The following is a 19,128-nucleotide window of genomic DNA, read 5'->3' on the forward strand; positions in this document are numbered from 1 at the left end:
GCAAATCCTTCTCAACCACCACTGACCTACATTCTTTTTGGTGGATTGATTTAACATTTTGTTTTTCTAAACAAGGGAAAACAGTTATAGTTCCACCTCTTATGTGCTTCCTCTCATATGAGTTGTAAGTTCAGTATGTGCACATATGTAAGATTTCAAGTGCAAAAGGAGAAGAGTAGGAAACAGATTTTCACAGTCCCCGTCTGGATCCTTGTGTTGGTGCCAATGGAAAGCTATTCCCTGATTAGTGAATAGTATGTTCCCTGGCTCAAAGGCAACAGATTTGAAAATCCAATTTTAATAAGCAGATCAATGGGGTGGGGGAATTGAGATTATTGTATCGCATTCCAATGACATGCAGTGTTGTCAAAAAACTTTTTTTCTCAAGAAATAAAATTTCAGGAGGCGTACAGATACCTTGCAAAATGTCAGGAGAGGGGGCTGGGAGGAATTTAGTTAAGAAGGTGAAAATATACCACTTATCCCAGGAAGCATACACTGTGAGCATCTGGGTATCTGAGGGTAAAGGATGAATTTAATGTGGGTAAGGGAGTAGGTCTGCTATGAATCCAAGGAGGTACATGAATTAAACTGAATGTCTGCAGAGAAAGGAGCTTCTGGGTGAAGGTGTGAGCTCCTGGGCCCAGAGAAAAGTCAATTTACTCCTCAATTTCTAGGAGCTTTTAATAACTGTGTTTGCTTTCCCTTGCAAACAAGGGGAAACTTGTGGGATAAGTCTTGAGGAAATCATTCATAACCATTTTTCCTTCCATCCCACTTATACAACTTAAATATAAAGGCTAGTTTGGATTTAAGTTCAGATTTTATGCATTTCTGAGATTTCCCTGATCCCCTTAAATTTCTTTAACACGAGACAAAGCATTCAATTCCATAGTTACAGATAAGATTGTAAATCTATAAAGACTATAAAGTTTTAAAAGTGTATACAAAATTATGATACAGTTAAATCTTTAAGACTATATACTTGAGTCTATAAATAATCTTATTTATCTATGGAATTTGGCTACACTTAACACTTACTGGATACCTGTTCTGTGCTTGATACTAACAAGGGAAAAAAAAAGATGAGCAAGTAAGGCTGCCTGCTTTCCCATGACTGGGATAAGGAGACATGAAAAATTGAGTAATTACAATGGAATGTAAGTTCTATGAGAATAGAGATCAGAAATATGCCATATCGTTCTCACTGTTGTGTTCCCTGCATTTGTTACAGTGCTTGACTCATAACCAAAGCTTATAATTTTTTTCAGTCGATGGATACACGGATGAATATAGTATCATAAAGACTATAAAAATGTATGTACAAGATATAATGTCTACTCAGAAGAAGGAATGAACAACTTTGCCTTAGAGGGATGCAGATAAGGGACGACTTCATGGGGTGATGTTTGAACCAGATCATGAGAGAGGAATAGGAGTAGTCCAAAACTTTCACAGTGGTATTCCAGCCAGAAAAATGAGTGTGGGCAAAAGCAAGATGTGAAATGACATAAATGTTCAAGGAGTTGCAAATAATTTGATGTTCCTAGATAGTGAAAATAATGGGAGTAGAATTCTGGCAGAGGAGCCTCATAGCACCAAGTGCCTTCTTAAATAAGTGCTGCCGGGTATCAGAGCAGGTATGCAAAATAAGGACTGAAGGAACTTGTTTTCACCTCACACTTTTAATTGAGGTTGATCTTGTTTACCTTCAGAAGTATTGGGATTTAGAAGCTAATTAGGGTGGCATTTCTTAGCATAGAAGTAACAGAGCCTGATGACCCATACCAATAGTTCTAATAAGATTTTATATTTTAAAAAGGTACTAAAAGAAAGATTTTTTTTTGAAGCTTAGAGTTTTATTACCAGATGATCGTGTAACAGATATATGATTTTACCAAGGAATTTGTCATTTAATAAGTGGGATTTCTGCCTGGTTCATTTGAACAGTGACTTCATATAGGATTTAAAATAGTTAATTTACACATGGTTTTCCAGAGACTTCTCCTGTGTGTAAATCAAGGCACGCCTGGATGGATGAGTGTTTCGCTACCACACAAATATGACTTGGACTTTTTGTGATTTTTTTTTTTTTCTCTTAGAAAGATTGGATGGGATGGGTACTCTCTTTAGACGTATACTCTCTTTAAAAAGAAGATCTGTAATGGAATTTTTTCTTTCGTTTCTTTGGACTCTTTGTATGCATTTAGCTTTATGGAGCATATTTCAATTTGAAGTAAGGAGCCTTACATTAATAAAAGTTGGTTTCTTAAAGTATACCTTACTGACTATTTTATTAGCAACTTTAGGGTCATGCTGAGTTGGAATTAATAGAATGCTACCCTTCTTCCCACTTCTAGCTCAGCTACTGCCGATGCTATTGTTTACTTTCTTCTACTTTCCTTCTATTAATTTTTAGATAAAATAACTTTTCATCCTGCATTTTGAAGTTTAATGTGCATTCTTCACTTGATAGAGGATTTAATTTTGAGGGAAAGGTTCTTGGCTGATTGTATTAGTTCAGCAGTTTTAGAATAAGATGTTTTCAGGGAGGGGCAGCAGCATCTTCAGTCATTGATTCTCTCTTTATAACTTTGCCCTTTTAGCTGGAACAGATTACCTAGGTAGTGCTTCTGGCCCTGCACAGACTGAATCACAAGGAAGAAACTTTACATAAACCATTTATACTAAATGTTTGGTATGCTGGCAACATAAATCAACAACAATATTCATTACAAATTCATCCCTTTATCAGTATTATCTTGATAGAAATGATCCCAATATGTGGAAATTTGAACCCTGCTTCAATACATCTAGCCCTGGGTAATTAATTATTCAGGGCACAGAGAACCTGGCCCTTGCAATGTAGAGTAATTCTTCCTGGTCAGCGTTAACTCCACTGGCAATAATAAATAGAAAAAGTCTCTAGTGATGCCAGTATTTTAAAGTGATTAATCATTTTTCCCCCCTTCTCCTCCCCCTTAGTTTTCTTTAACTAGGCTTTTTTCAGCAATAAATCTTTAACAATACAGGTAGGAATTGTTCAGTAATTAAATTTTGCCCTGCTTAATTTCTTACCTTTTATGTGTGATTTAAAAAATGTTACATTTTAAGGAGCTCTGATCAAAATTCAAACCAAGAAAAATCCTTTTACAGAATACTGAGAAATTCTCTATGGAAGATTAAGCTTTTGATTTTGAATATTAGATAGAGCACATACTCATAAAAATTGTTAATCAACACCAGTTGGGGTGTCAAATATTCTGAAGTTTTGAATTGCTTCACTTTCATGCATACGGGTTGTCTGTATTGGGAAAAGTCTGACATATACATATGTTCCCAAACTGAGAGAATAATTACTTATTGCTTAACTTTCAGCTAATTGATATGAGCTCTGTAGGAAAAAAGGGACATGCTTTTTTTGCGGTTCAAAAGTGCACTTGCCAAAGTGGCAGGTAAATGCCTGACCGAGAATGACCATGTATTTTTAAATCATGCCCTCTAGAGCTGACCAGCCATCAGTATATTCTAGGTGACAGGAACAGATGTGACATATCTGTTGTGACATACTTCTTTACCACCAGTCTGTGGCTTGAGGTGACTCCTGTCCCTCCTCTGATGCTTTCCCCTGCTGCAGGACAGCACAACGATGCACGGATGAACCTTGCCATTGCTCTCACTGCTGCCAGGTATGGGGCTGCCACGGCTAATTACATGGAGGTCATGAGCTTGCTGAAGAAGACAGATCCCGAAACAGGGAAAGAGCGTGTGAGCGGCGCACGGTGCAAGGATGTACTCACAGGTACGCCAAGACTCTGGCAGGGGTATTTTTTAGCATCTTGCCTTGCCTATGTAATGACTGAATTATAATTTTTCTGTCACTTCTCTTTTATTTAAGCCAGATTTCAGAGTCATCTTAATTACATTCTTTATTGTCAACAATGACTGGTTTAACATGAAAATTTTCCCTTGTGGGACTTGCCAATTTTCCCCTTTGTATTAAATACTACTACTAATAATGATAATAATAAGAAATGCCCACAAAATTCCCACAGATATGAATGCATTTCGTTTTCTTTACAGACACATGTTATTAATAAAATGAAATAAATGTGCCAAGTTTCAAAGTATCATTTAGACAACGCAGGCAGTGCATTTACATGTCGTTAAAGTCAATCACCTTAATTTTGGTTAGATTTTCATTCTTGTCCCGGTTTTATGGCCATGTAGGCAGTTTCAAAACTACATTGTTTCCTTGAAGAAAACCAACACTGTGAAATGTATTGTGTCATGGCAACATTGTTTATACATTTGAATTTTATGAAGATGACAGCTTATTTACTCATCTCACTTTCTCCATATTTGGCACTTTGATGCTAGGAATTTTGCAAAATAACTGAGAGCTGAAATGAGAAAGTAGCATGCTTCCCCCCACACCACTTTTCAATTTGGACTTATTTTTGGCAATTTTACTCAGATGGAAGCCTTTTGTGTGGCTTTAAATAACTCTGGCTGCTCATGTCTCTTAGTGTGGTATACAATATACTTCACCATAGTTTAAGTTAATAGATGAATGAATAATCCAAAGCATCAGTGAGCAGAGAAACAAATGGGGTGTGTGACTGATGCTACTTTCTTTCACAGGGCAGGAATTTGATGTGAGAGCCAAATGTGTTATCAATGCCACGGGACCTTTCACAGACACTGTGCGCAAAATGGATGATAAGTGCGCCACAGCTATCTGCCAGCCGAGTGCTGGTGTCCACATTGTGATGCCTGGTTATTACAGGTAACTGTCTTCCAACTCGGTGATCCTCACCAAAGAATGAGGACCACAGAAATTATCTGTATTTATTCTTTTAGCACACCTTACTTAATAGTAGATGAGGAGAAATATGTCTAATCACTATGTTGTACACCTAAAACTAATAGAATATTGTATGTCAACTGTTATTAAAAAACAGACAAACAAAAATGAGGAGAAATAAGTAAAGGAACTCATCCAAGACACAAAAACAAACCAGACTTGGGAATGTTTTAGCTTTTATGGCAATACTCCTTTCTAGAAGTTAATGATTTGGAATCCATTTTTGTACTTTCTTCAGTATACGCACCTTGAGAGATTAAGCCTTAGTATTTGTAGATTATCATTAAAACATTAAAAGTCAATTTGGTAAAAATTTTTATAAAGGACATTTTAATTAAAAAAATTAAAAAGTTAATTTTATAAAACACCCAAATTTGCTTATGAAGAAGCTGAAAGTAAGGACCACTCAAGTATTGTTATATTTATAAATTATGAAATACCCTTTGAAAATATTGTAGTAAATAAAAATCAGGTATAATTTCTAATCAAGATATTAACAAAGATAATCAGAAATCGAACAATAGGGATAGAGATAAAATAAAAATATCTATTAATGGAAAATAGTTAAAGTTGGGTGAAGGGCACATTAAACTATTCTATTTTTGTAGATGTTAAAAATTATGAAAGGAACATTTATATGGTCCTAGCTAAGAAATTAACAATGGTTACTCCTAAACTACATCAGTGGAAAAAATTCATATGACAATGTTAAGAGTATGTCACATGTATACGATTTTTATTTTCATGTGTAGTAAATCTAGCAGGCGAACTAGTTATTCTATATGAAATAGTGACTTATGCTCAAGGTATTTATTATGATATTATTTGTAGCTGAGAAATATTAGAAACCACTTCATACCCTAACCTTAGGAAAATAGTTAAGTAAATTATGTGTATCTGAACAAGGGAATATTACATAGTCATTAAAAGTCATAAATAATTTTAATCTCCTAGGAAAATGCTAATGATCCAGACTTTCTAAACAATGTCGGTTTAGAATGAAGGACACAAGATTATATGTGCAATATGATCTAAAAATTATAAAAGTATATAAAGACTAAAAAATATGTTAAATACTAATGGTGATTTTCTCTAGGTAATATGATTATGAGTTAAAGGTGATAATTTCTAGGTAATGCGTTTAGAATGAGAGTTATCACTGCTGTTTTTTCATAAAGGACAAATAAATTAATATTTGATAAAATAGATGTATGAATCTGTGATATTTTGTTTAATATCTGCATTCTCCTGGAACACTGTCCTGCTATGTAATGGATGCTGCTGCTTTAGTATCAGTGTTTCAGTAACTAAATATTCCTGAAGAAAGCCCACGATACACCTCATTTGTATCAAATACACTTCTGCCAAGAAAAATATTAAAGATAATTTTTTATCCAACAACTTCTAAAATTTATTTCTCATTTTCTAAATGTCTATATTATTGGTTGATAGGTGTTAGTATTTTTACTTAGGACTGGAGAAACCAGGATGCTTCCACTCTTAATAATAAAAATTTATGCAGTGATACTTAATAGAGTTTTAAAAACTGCTAGCCAGAAGTTTAGTTCAAATGAAAAGGAAAGATGTAAATATATGTAAATGTTATAAATGTTTCTTGTATATAAAGAAATTTTCAACAATAATTCCAGACGTAATTGTATACGTTTATTTTGTTTTGGATTAAAAATATGCAAGGCCAGCTAGTTTAAAAGTTTTTTGGAGAGGTTTATTTTTTTAATATCTCTTAGAGTATAGATCTAATACCTATAGACATACACATCATCATAATCCTTATATTTGTTTAGATCTTACTAGAATTAACATAATTTCTCATGTGTTTTCTTCACTACTTTCACATGACTTCAGAGGACATTTATTCCCTATGTTAATTTTGCCACTTAATAATGACATCATTTGGGACTAGCCACTGTATTCTCTGAACCTCAGTTTGCCCTTCATTAAAATGAGAAGACATTCTGCTCTTTCAGGGTGCACAGAGGAGACAGTATGAGTGAGTTTTAAGGCGATACTTTGGTGTCAAGTTTCCTGGTGTCAAGTTTTGTTGATCGGTTTACTTCTTGCTAACTGTGTGACCTTGGCAAGCTGCTTCTTTCAGCTTCTGGTTCCTTGTTGTATGATAGTACTTAATGTGTATACATTTTGACAATGATCCTTTGATTATTTTTTATCTATTTTGTTGACCGCTATATCCCTAGCTCCTGATATAGTATCTAGCACATAATAGTGACTGGTAAATACTTTTTGAATGAATTCTACTCATTGTTTTTTGTGTTAACTTGCCCAAATTGAGATTGTTTTTTTTAAAAAAATTAAAATGTTATTATAACACCGAGGGAATTCTTAAGCATAGAGAAGTTAAAACAGGAAAATAAAATGATTCTTTGTTTTACTAGTTTTACTGCTCAGAGAACTGTGCAAAAAATAAAAGTAATCACTATAGAAAAATAGAAAGATACAAAATGAAAAGGGAAAGCAATACTCCTTTGCTTTCTTCCTCATGCCCCTCACCTTATCACCCCACTTCTCAGGTAATCGGCAACACTTCCTTCTGATTCCTTTAAAATTTTTACTTGAAAGAGGTCATGCTACATATATTGTTCTGTACTATGATTTATAATATGCTAATTACAGAGTAAATAGATGTTTCTTAAGAAATATAAATATATGTCACCTGGATGTAATATTTTCAAAATAGAATGCCTTTCTTTATCGTAAAAATTTAGCATTAATTTTGGGTCCCCTACCCATCAATTATGAAAGTGTTAGTCAGAGGTGGGTCTGTCTCAGTCTAAGATGCAGTGATTGATCTCATCCTACTTTGGAAGAAATGAATATCCCCATGTTTAGCACTTTGAACTATATAACCACTACCCAGCCTGCAGGAACCTTTAAGGAGTGGTCTGGAGCGCAGTTCCTGTTCCAGCTCTGTTGCAGATGAGACCCTTGGTTTGAGATTGCAGCTTGGATTAAGGGGTTATTTCCTCTTTTATCATGGACCTGGAGCAGCTGTAACTCTAGCATCCCAGAGTATAGTTTTGCTCTCCATATCAATTCATTCTCTTGGATGGGGTCAGGAGTTCTGAGACTGAAACAGTTCTCTAGGTTCATCAGTCTGTCGCACTCAGCAATTATAACTCGAGGGTTCGACTAGGTGCTCGGGATGAGTTAGACTTTCTGGGGCTGCTCTATAAACTACTTGATAATTACTTAAGACCTAACCTTTCAATTAGAACCTACTCAGTTTGGAGATGCAGTGAGTTCACTTGCAACTGATCTATTGAGTGTAGGCTGCTAAATGAAGAGGACCATGTGTGCAGTATGTCATGTTGGGCTGTTTTCAGAGTACTTTTATGGCATTTATTAAGCTTGTTATGACCCTCAGATTCCACCTGTGGAATTCTCTTGTGCTATGGTAACAGCTTTCTTTTTTGGGGGGTTGGTGGGGAGTATTTTAATTTCAGAAAATTCAACACACAAATCATTTATGTTTAAAGACACTTTTGTTTATTTAAGAATAAATCTGGAATTTTCATTACAGTTGTGGTTATTTCTTACAAAAGCAGCAACAATACAACAAATGACTGAAATACATGGAAATAATCATCTCCTTCTTCTAGCCTACAGATGCTTTTTATCATTGACAAGAGGTCAATATTTTTTCTGTATGTGTGTGCATACTGTTAGCTCTAACACTGATTGCTAAGTAGTTAACAATACATTGATTTCAGTTTAAATAAAGGTACTTCAGCAAGGCAGTGGTCTGCATGAGAAAACTGTTCATTACATTTAATCCTAGACATACACATTAATTAGCAGCAAGCTTTTGCTCCTGATTTCAAGTGAATCATACATATTGAAAATGATCTATGCCTCACTGTATTGTATATACCATTACCATAGTTGATATTCATTTTCAAACTTCACTGTGACCTTGCGGAATTAATCCTTCATATAAAAAAATAAATAAATAAATAATTCTTTTCCCGAGAGAGAGTGTGAATTAGGTAATTCAGAACTGATGAAAGGTATTTCCAAGTGGATTCTTAAATTTTTATACCTTACATTAATAGCTTTGTCTTCCCTCTGTGCTTGTTAATTTTACGTTTGACACATATGTCTTCACTTAAGCAGTTGATTCTCTACAGGTTCCAGTTACATGTATTGGTAACCATCACCTGCACCCTTTAAATTGTTTTTATTGCATTGAAAGGTTTTAAAGGATTTAGTAGTTGTGCTTTTCTAACAACATTTCATGTCTAGGATCCTGACTATTATATTGTAATGCTAAAATTGATCAGGTTTATTGAGTTATTTGGGCATATCATGTGATATCTGGTCCATAAAATGATTATATATAAAACATATAATTTTTTTCTTAAATGTTAGAATATGGAATTTCTCTTTTTGTTTCAATATAGTACTATTTATCTAATTGAAAACTTGAACTCTGAATGAATTCATTTCTAATTTCAAAGTGACCGATTTAATCTAAGGACATATTAACCCAGGTTCGAATTAAGTGTTTATGAAACACATAATTAACTAGTTTCTTTTAAGATTTTTAGAAAGTCTTATGACAAAGGAAAAAAATATATAGTCATGCAGACTGAAAATATTACTATAGTTTTCAATATATAAAAATGAAAGTAAAAGTCATTTCAAGTAATCCTGAGTGAAGATGAAAGCTGAAGGTTTAAATAATTGACATATTTCTGTGGTGCTTTTTGCCTATGCTAAATAGAACTGTGGCACACTTCTCCTGAGTCTTTCCTGGGTAGGCTGTAGACAGTGATTCCTCTCTACAAAGTCAGTGTAGACATGGCAGGCATATCCTGGGGCTGATGAGTTTGCAAGGAAAGACTAGTACTACTTGTGGTTTAAATAAAGAAGATGCATTAACTAAACTGACTGTAGATTTCTTTTTCATAAAAAAATATATTTTCGATTTGCTTTTAAATAGTTGTTAGTCTCTCATCCTTACACATTGAATCAATGTGGGTTAAAAAAACTTTTTTTAAGGGAATGATAAACAAAAAGTTGACTGTATGGCCTTTTAAGTTTGTGGGTGTAAGAGGGATTTCTTGAAATTTATCAAATCAAATAAAATGGTTTTCTATTGTAGAAATTTGATTAACAGAAACTGAAAATACCTTACAATAAACTTGAACCCAAGTTTGTTTTGAGAATTAAAATTGAAACAGTCATCTGAAGATTTGTAATATTCTAATTATATATGACACTTTCAGATTTCTCTCACTCCTTAATAACTTCTCCAGATTTCTTTGAATGGTTAACAAATACATTAAAACAAGTTTCTAGTGATTTAATAATAAAATTAGACAGGTTTTGTTAATGTTTATTTTTTTATAGTTGCCTGTTCTTTCAAGTGTGTTTTATAATTTGGTTTTAGAATATTAAGTACGCTTAGTGAAAATTCTTGATTAATATTTTGGAAGATTTTATATAATCTGTCACAAGAGGCATCTGTGAACCTTGATTTAATAGCATAAGATACTAGCATCTTCTGTCTGTTTAAAGATTTTCCTTGCTAAGACATGCCTCTCTTTTGTGGCCTTATCCTAGTACATTGTTATTTAGGTAGTAGTAGAAAATTGAGCTCTTTTCTCATGGATGTACTTCTTGAGATTTCTGTAAAATTGAAATAAAGTAAGAAATCTCATATTTGGTGAAGTGGTACAAGTTCATCTAGGCACAAAACAGTAAAGAACTTTTTGATTACATTTTAGTTTCTAGAAAGTTAGACCCTTCACTTTTCTCATATGCTTCTGAGAGATGTGCCAAATGTCAGATGTCCCTGAAAAACACTTTTCATAGACTTAACTTAAAAAAAGGTTGAAGAACTTTCCTTCATTGACCATTATAAAAGAAATTATAGACATTTATCTCACTGCCATTATCTGATGTGAACGGTCCAGGAGTATAAAAACACAAACAGTTGTAAGCTGAATTTCACTTTCTTAATTAACTTTACATTTTTGAGTTGGGGAGGGCTGGTTCTGCTATGGAATATTATTATCACACTTGCTCCATTCCTTTTTGCTACCAAAATTGTTTTTTTTTCTTTTAGGAATTTCTAGATTAGGGTAGCAGCAGTAGAAGTAATAGCTCATGCTTTTCTTGTTTAGATGAAAATGGGTAAATAAAATAAACTATAGATTAAGATTAAATGTTTGCCAATTTCAAGAAAAAATGAAAAATAAAAAATAATCTCTTTACCTCAGCCCAGAAAGTATGGGACTTCTTGACCCAGCTACCAGTGATGGGCGAGTTATTTTCTTCCTACCCTGGCAAAAAATGACTATAGCCGGTACTACTGACACTCCAACTGATATCACACAGCATCCTATTCCTTCGGAAGAAGATATCAACTTCATTTTGAATGAAGTGCGTAACTACCTGAGTTGTGATGTTGAAGGTAACGTTTACATTCCTTTAAGTTTGTCTTCTCTCTTTCACATCTCACAAACCATTCTAACTCTCTCTAGGTAACTACCATGTCTTCAGTCTAACCCACCTTCACACCTGGCTAATTCTTATGTACTAACCACTTCTTCTAGAAGATTTATGAAGACCAAATTATAACAGTGGGAAAAAGTTGCCTTTTTTTTTTTTCTATTTTCTACATCCGCATGAAACTCATACCGTCCTTTTCTGATGATTTCTAATGGCAGTGTTGGAGTGCCATACGTGAGCTCTAAATATATATGCTCTTCAAGAAGAGTATAAAATGTTCACATTGCTGTTTAATCTTTAGAGCTTGGGAAGATCTGATTTACAGATATGGGATGTACATAGCAAATATTTAGATAAATGAGACGATAGAGATATATATTCTAAGAAGCTTAGTGACCTGTTACTAAGTGGAAAGTAGAATGTCAACAACGGATTTAGCTAAGAAGGATAAGTAGGCTTGCTTTAATTGAAAAGACCAAAGTTTACTTCTTTCCATTGTTTATCTGGGCATACTTTGGTTTAACGTGAATGTCGTAACATTTTCTCTAATGAACACATACAGTGATTTTTTTTTTTAATCCAGGCTAATTTCAGAAGTTTCCAAACATCATCCTTATGTGTTTTCTATCTTGGTTAATAGCCTCATCATCCATCTAATCACCCAAGCTAGAAATGGTGATCCTTCTCTTTCCAAATCCAGTCCAAATTCTGTTTATACTCACTCCAAAGTCTCATGTGAATCCCATTTCACTTTATTGTCCTGGTTCACACCTGTGCCATTTCTCACTTGAACTTTTGCATTGGCTCCCTAACTAGCTTCCATACGTCAGATGTCAGGTTTCTGTTTCTACCCGGCCTGATTTTTTTCTTCAGAACTCACTTTCTAAAACAATTCTGATTATCACTTCCCTGCACTAAAATGTCCCTTGGATGTCTCCCCACTGAATTTTGGAACAGTTCTAAACTATCTTGCATGAGATCTTAGGTTTTTCACAACTTGTCTTTTTAGGTTTACATTCGACTATCTTTTGGCAGTCTATGGTCGAATCATGTTGTATTACTATTTCCATATCAGGTCATGTACTTTTAAACCTCCTGCCCTGTTCAGATTGAAGCCTTGCTTTGGGATACCCTTTCCCCCAACTTTTCATCTTGGCAAAGTATTATTTATACTTCAGAAACCACGTATCGTTTGTACTCCCATAGAAGGTTGGTCTAGTATATCACATATTATAGGTCATAGTCTAAGATATATTTTTCACTTGGAGTTCTTTGAGGGTAAAGATTCTTTATTCAGCTACAAAGCTTGTTATCTATCTAGTATGCCACTCATGATTGTTTTGAATTAAAATGAATGAGCAATAGGTGCTTTTAGGATTTTTTGATGCTGATGGCAGTTTGATAATCTTTCTATATTAAGGTAGAAAGTTTAAGATTTTTGAAAAAGTCTGTTTATATCAGGAATATTCTATAATGTTAGCTTCAGTGGAGGATATGCAAAGACTTAATATTCATCTTGATGTAACTCACTGCAATAATGATGAGAAATCTAACTGCTTATATGTGCTGTGCAGGAAACAGATATGGTTCCAAAAGGCCTCCATGCCCGTATCATAGGTGGGGATTTCTACCAGCGAAATGAGCTTTGGGCTGTAACAAAGACTGGATGTTGTACCCTTCTCTTTTATTTTGCCTATAAATAGGTGGAAGACTTGCAATACCTAGTGGGACTTGGTTGGTCCATAAAGCTTGTTTCAGTTAACGTACCTTTTGGTAGCCAGGAAATTAGTGAAACTAACAGTTTTTGTGAATTCTGATTTTTGGTAAAAGTGGTTGAAATTAATATTTAAACACTGTAAATCAGGCCTTTCTCCTGGTGGTCTGGGGACTCTTGAGATTAAGAGTCCTTCAGGTAGCAAATATCCAGGTTAAAAGCAGATATGACAGCTCTTTCATATACTTCATTTATTTTCTTGTACACCCCATCTATCACATTCCTGCTTCTAAACTTATCCTTTTAAACAATTAATGATTATGTACAGTTGCTTTTTATTCTTATTTCTTATTGACTGAAAGCTTCAGATTTGAGGAATTACCTTAAATCTTCATAGAGTGTCAGCTGAAGGATGTTTATATCTTAAAGTGAAAACATTTGAATTTGTATTTTTTTCCAAGGAATTTTGGTGAAGCCCAATATTCTTTCTATACTGATGAATTGTGAGAGAAAATTCAGCTTTGAGCACCATTTAGTTATTTGTTGACATGCTGTCACTATACATATTTTAGTCTTTCTATTTATCTACAATGGGTAACACATGCTTTGTTTTTTTAAAAGTCTACCATTATTGAGTGTTTATAATTCTAGACACTCTGGTAAGCATAATTACTGTTTTATCTCTTTGATTCCTCATAACAATCTGATGAAATATATATTGTAATTCTCACTTTACAGATGAAGAAACTGAGTCCTAGCAGCCTTAAGTTTCTTGCCAATAGTCATGTTGGAGCCATGATGTGAGTACAAGTCAGACTGGCTCCAATACTCATGCTTCTGAATACTGTATAGTACTCTGATTGGTAGTTTTGAGTTTCATAATGCGATATTATAGTCACTAAGGAGTGGATTAACTCTTTCAGTTCATTTATGGAAGCTGCTAGACACCTTCAGAATGATAGTGACCTTTGCTCTCCATTGGCCTTATTTGAATTTGTATGTTAAACTAGAGGAGGTTTTATGTTTCCTAACTAAACTCTTGGGCCAGTCTTTCCTACAGATTTAAAAAATAAAAAGTTTGATTTAGATCCCAGAGCAATAGTTTGCATTACCAGGGCTAATAATCATTTTTAAATGATTTATTAAATGGATGAATAATAAAATTCTGACAACAGTTTCTAAGCCTCCCCAAATGGCTATATCTTTAAGAAAGAAAAAAAGCGTCAAATCTTAACATTCCATGCTGTTCACAGCAGCTGCCACACTTCTGCAAAATGCGTCGGAACAATTCTGAAAAGCATTTTGCTTGTTGGGAATAAGACCATGTCTTCTTTTACAATTTAGAAAGCTTTCCATTCTCAGGCTGAATTTTCTAGATTACTTGTTTGTTCTTTTCTGAAATGGGTAATTGATAGTTGTGCGGTACATATCGAGTTAGGAAGAAAAATGATCTTTTGAAAAATGTATCATTAAGTCTGCTGTGTAGAGGTTAATCAGAAGAACGCAGTGGCAAAACTAAGCTATGACTTAAAGGGATTGAGAGAGACAGAAGATTTGCCGAGTGCTTTATCCATGTAGTTTTTCTGGAGTGCTTCTTTAGGCAGCTTCTTTGGTTGTACACAGGTTTTCACATATGCAATTAGTACTGTTTATAGATTGCTTGCTATTCAATTAACAACTGAGCTGGCCATATCAACTCACTGCAGACCTGCCTTTTCACTGCCAGAGATTGTACTGGGTTATCAACTTACACAGGCTTGGATGTCTTCCAGCTGTTTAATTATAGTGTCACACGCTTTGCTTTTTCTAGTTTCATTAGTTTATAAATGTAATATGGTATCTTATTTCTGTGATTAACACTTCATTTCAGCAGGTTAAACATGCTGATAGAGAAGTATTGATTTCTTGACACTATTTCCCCTGTGTTCATTTAGATATTTTCACATGCTTTTTATTGATTTTTCAAAAGTGGCAAACATGAGAAAGAACACCCCAAAACGTATGGTTAAATAACTGATGTGAAACAAAACCACACATTTAGCTCTTAATTGTCACTTCCTGTGGGCTTCATTTTCTATTAATTTTTAAAATAAACACGTGTCTTGCCAAGTTTTTAAAAGCAAAAATATTAATTATAATTTGAAAAAAATCACATAGCACTTAGTCTTTCAACCAGCTGTGAAAAATGTTTATTCAACTTTACTATTTATATTTTACTCTTTATGTATTATGTATACTAAAACTTGAATGAGTTATTTATCAGAGTTGTAATAAAAATACTTCTTAAACATGATGGTAGAAGGACAATTTTATTTTCTCACTGTCCTTTAGAAAATATTGCCAAGGACTTTTGTACCTTCTGAGGGTACTCGTGGGTTTTTTAACATCTAGGCAATTGGCATTTAAAAAATCAACTGGGTGCCATCTGGGCGAGCCACTCTAAAAAATGGTGTTTAATGAGGATTTTCTCAACTTTAATAGTAGAGTTGTTCCCTGTCATCTTGTTTTGTTTAAAGTGTTCATTTATTTTGAAAGGAAATACATAATTGTTTAAATATATAGTCATTGGAAATCTGATATAAATCCTAGGATATTGGCATCATAGCCCAAATATTCTTGCTTTTGATTTGGTAATGTCACTTGTTTGACATAAAAAGTTCATTGAATGTTTTGATATGCCACTTCATATTTATTGATCTCTATATATGATCACTATACATATTATACATTGATATAGAATATGAAGTCCGGAGAAAATTAGAATTGACATTGCTGACGTCTTTCAACACGGTGAGGAAGATGAAACAGTAATGAAGTCTTGTTTAGTAATTTTGGCAGTATGAGAACCAGAAAAATCAAGATGAATCTTTGAGCTCTGAAGCATAAAAGACTTGAGTTGAGTTATTTGTTTCACAGATTATTCCATGGGGAGTTAAAGTGGGTGACGTTTACTACCTACTCTTGGCTACAGCTAAATGATAGAACTAATGTCTGGGTAAGAACTTGAGGTTAGGAGTACTAAATTGAGTAAAAATATTTTTCATGTCCTTTAACTTGTTACATTAGTAGGAAAGAATACTTCGAAATGGTAAATATGGAACATGTTATGACAGTAAAGTATTGGGGGGAAAAGTGTGCTATCTCAGCAAGTTTATTCACATGAGCAAAGCAGTACAATCAAATTTCACCAAAGCGATACTCCATTAGAGATGTGGGTGAGGCGACCATGGTGGCAGTAACCAGGTTGTTGATCTACCAGGGTAGTCCTGAGATCTACTACTTGAGGGCTTTTACTCTAGACGTGTATACAATATCATAGCCACGTGTGGCTATTTAAATTTGAGTCAGTTGAGATTAAATAAAATTTGAAATTCAGTTCATTACGAACTACATTTCAAATGCTTATAGCTGCGTGCTGTTAAGTGACTAGTGAATTGGACAGGGTAGATATAGGACATTTCTATCACTACAGAAAAGTCAATGGAACAGGGTTGCTCTACAGAATCTGGAAAGATTTATATATAATTTTAGAGAAGGAAATACTCAAATTAATAGAGTCATTGAATTTGTATTTTTTGTCATATAACATAAAGAAGTGTGTTATCTTGTAAAAGAGGAACTCTGGATATAAGAAATCTCAAGAAGTGATTAATTTTAGTGACTCAGCAGTAAAGGCTCATGGCCCTTATTTCTCTTCACTCTACCACCCACCAAGTTGTGCTCTCTTCAGCAGCACATATCCCACCCTCCAAGATGGCTTGATACTAGGGCTGTTTTCTTCATGGTTATAATATGGCTGCAGCAGTTCCATATTATAAAAGATTCTCTAGTAAAAGATTCTCTATGCTATAGGTCAACTGAGTTTCTTTCTTCAAACAACTTTAATTAGGGTTTGTTTAACAGTGTACAAGATTTCCACTGTGGGTGAATAGGTGATAAGGAGAGAAACTTGTTAGTTCCGTTACTTGCTGTCTTATACAAGAGGTTAGAATTCATGTTTCATGTGTTTAGCTATGCTCTGCTTCATGGATACAGATTATACCTATGGCCCAGACTGGTCATTTCTTAATTTCGGTGGAGAAGAGGTACAAGTACTTTATTCTTCAGCAGCGAATAGCATTTTGAAGAATCCATAAAAATCATGAAATCTCAAGGTTGAGAGAAAACTGGTAGAAAGATAACCTGATCCAACCACCTTCTGGTCTAATATATAAAAATCTTGCAGACCATAAAGACTGATTTATATTTTAAATAAATTTAATTATACTTAAATGTATTTTTTAAAATAAATTTAATCCTCAAATTTATCTGACATAATTCTTATACTAAAGCTAAATGCTAGTATATCAAGTGAAAGAAATGAAAGTTCCTAACACATTATAGACTCTTGCTAGTGTTTTCTTTTTTTTGAGTGTTAATTTCAAGAGTAAAGATTACAAATAGTATCCATATACCAAATATTTAATGTTCATCTATGAATGAAAAACTCGAATGTTTTAGTTTATTCTTTTTGTTGTAGACAACAAAATTTTATCGATGTACTTTTCTTCCTGTGATACCAGAAAAGGTGAAGCATTTGCCACAAAGATTATTTGCATATGCTTCAGATTTACTCTAGAAAGTATAATTTTCCATCAAATAATTTTAAGACCAGTCAGAGGGCTTTAAGAGTTGAAACGAAATTCCTGGTCAGTGTGGCAACCTAAAGAATTTCACAGACACACTCTGCAGACTTCGTGGTGATTACAGTGACGTTCTAAGTGGTTGGCTAAGTTTCATTTTTGACTCAGAGGGCGATTTGAACTCTAATGGAAAATAATGGTAATTTCCTAGTTAGCCTTTTTTTTTTTTAAAAGATTAAAACATTGCATAATTTCAGTTGAGATTTTACAAGACTTTTGTGGAGACCTGTGAAGCAAGAATTAACCCCATTCCATGGAAGCCATCAGAATTAAACCTATTTAAAAGAATGCAGAGATCAGAAGGGCAGGTCTAGGACTGGAATTCCAGCATTGAGACTCCCTTGTGGTCTCTAGTTAGGAAGCCTGGAAGCCTGAGGCTTTGCTTATGAGTTTGTTATGTTTCTTCTTCCTTTTTTTCAGATACAGTGTTTGGATATGGGTTTGATTAAACATCCCAAAGAGGTATATGAGTACCTCTTCTTTCAGATTATAATCATGTGAGACCCTTAAGGAAATATAAATATGCCAGATTTACCTTAGTTGAATTTATCTTTGCCAGAAATCTACTTTTCATCGAGAAATTGTCTGTCATCCAATGTAACCTGTTTTTCAAATCGTTTTCCTATATTTGGTTAGGTACATGGTGTGTGTGTGTGTGTGTGCGTGTGTTTTGTGTGTGTGTGTGTGTACAATTCCAATTATTTCAAGGAGTTTGACTCTTTACACAGAATATACTTGATATATATCTAAATACTTTTCAGGGGCTACTATATATAAATATATAGGAGGTTCACTGTACAAAGGCACATGACCATGGGGTTAAGTGGGATCTGAAATCCGGACTGCACTCTGCTCACAAAACTGTGCCTCCTGAATGAGATAGTTTAATTTAAACTAAGGCATGAGTTTTGTAGGGGCTGTTAGAGGCCCTGATACTTCTTATTATGTGTAAAATATTTGCTTAATCTTCTGAATCTTGAATTATGTCAAACTTTCTTTTTGTCTTTTTTTTTTTTACAATTGTGCTTAATATACATAATATCAAATTTACCATTTTAACCATTTTTAAATGTACAATTCCATGGCATTAAATGTATTCACATTTTTTGTTTGTGCAGCCATCACCACCATCCATCTCCACAGTGTTTTTATCTTCCCAAACTCTATACTCATTTATGTTAACTCCCTTTCCCCACTCCCTGCTGGCGACCACTGTTGTACTTTTTGTCTCTATGAATTTAACTACTCTAGGTATATTGTATAAATGGAATCATACAATAATTGTCCTTTTGTGACTGGTTTATTCCACTTAGCCTATGTCTTCAAGGTTCATACATGCTGTAGCATGTGTCAGAATTTCCTTACTTTTC

At 34.0% G+C, this 19,128-nt stretch overlaps 1 protein-coding gene across 4 annotated transcripts in view; it reads left to right on the forward strand.

Annotated features, from left to right (window-relative positions):
- Positions 1 to 19,128, forward strand: part of GPD2 (glycerol-3-phosphate dehydrogenase 2) — a 125,180-nt gene that overhangs the window by 87,411 nt on the left and 18,641 nt on the right. For all 4 annotated transcript variants that reach the window (XM_039855408.1, XM_039855411.1, XM_039855409.1 and 1 more), the window contains exons 7-9: positions 3,638 to 3,802; positions 4,645 to 4,789; positions 11,131 to 11,324. In XM_039855408.1, coding sequence (XP_039711342.1) covers positions 3,638 to 3,802; positions 4,645 to 4,789; positions 11,131 to 11,324 — 504 coding nt within the window. The remainder of the gene's footprint in view (positions 1 to 3,637; positions 3,803 to 4,644; positions 4,790 to 11,130; positions 11,325 to 19,128) is intronic.

Source organism: Pteropus medius, unplaced genomic scaffold (genome assembly GCF_902729225.1).
Source record: "Pteropus medius unplaced genomic scaffold, Ma_sr-lr_union100, whole genome shotgun sequence".
NCBI classification, from domain to species: domain Eukaryota; kingdom Metazoa; phylum Chordata; class Mammalia; order Chiroptera; family Pteropodidae; genus Pteropus; species Pteropus medius.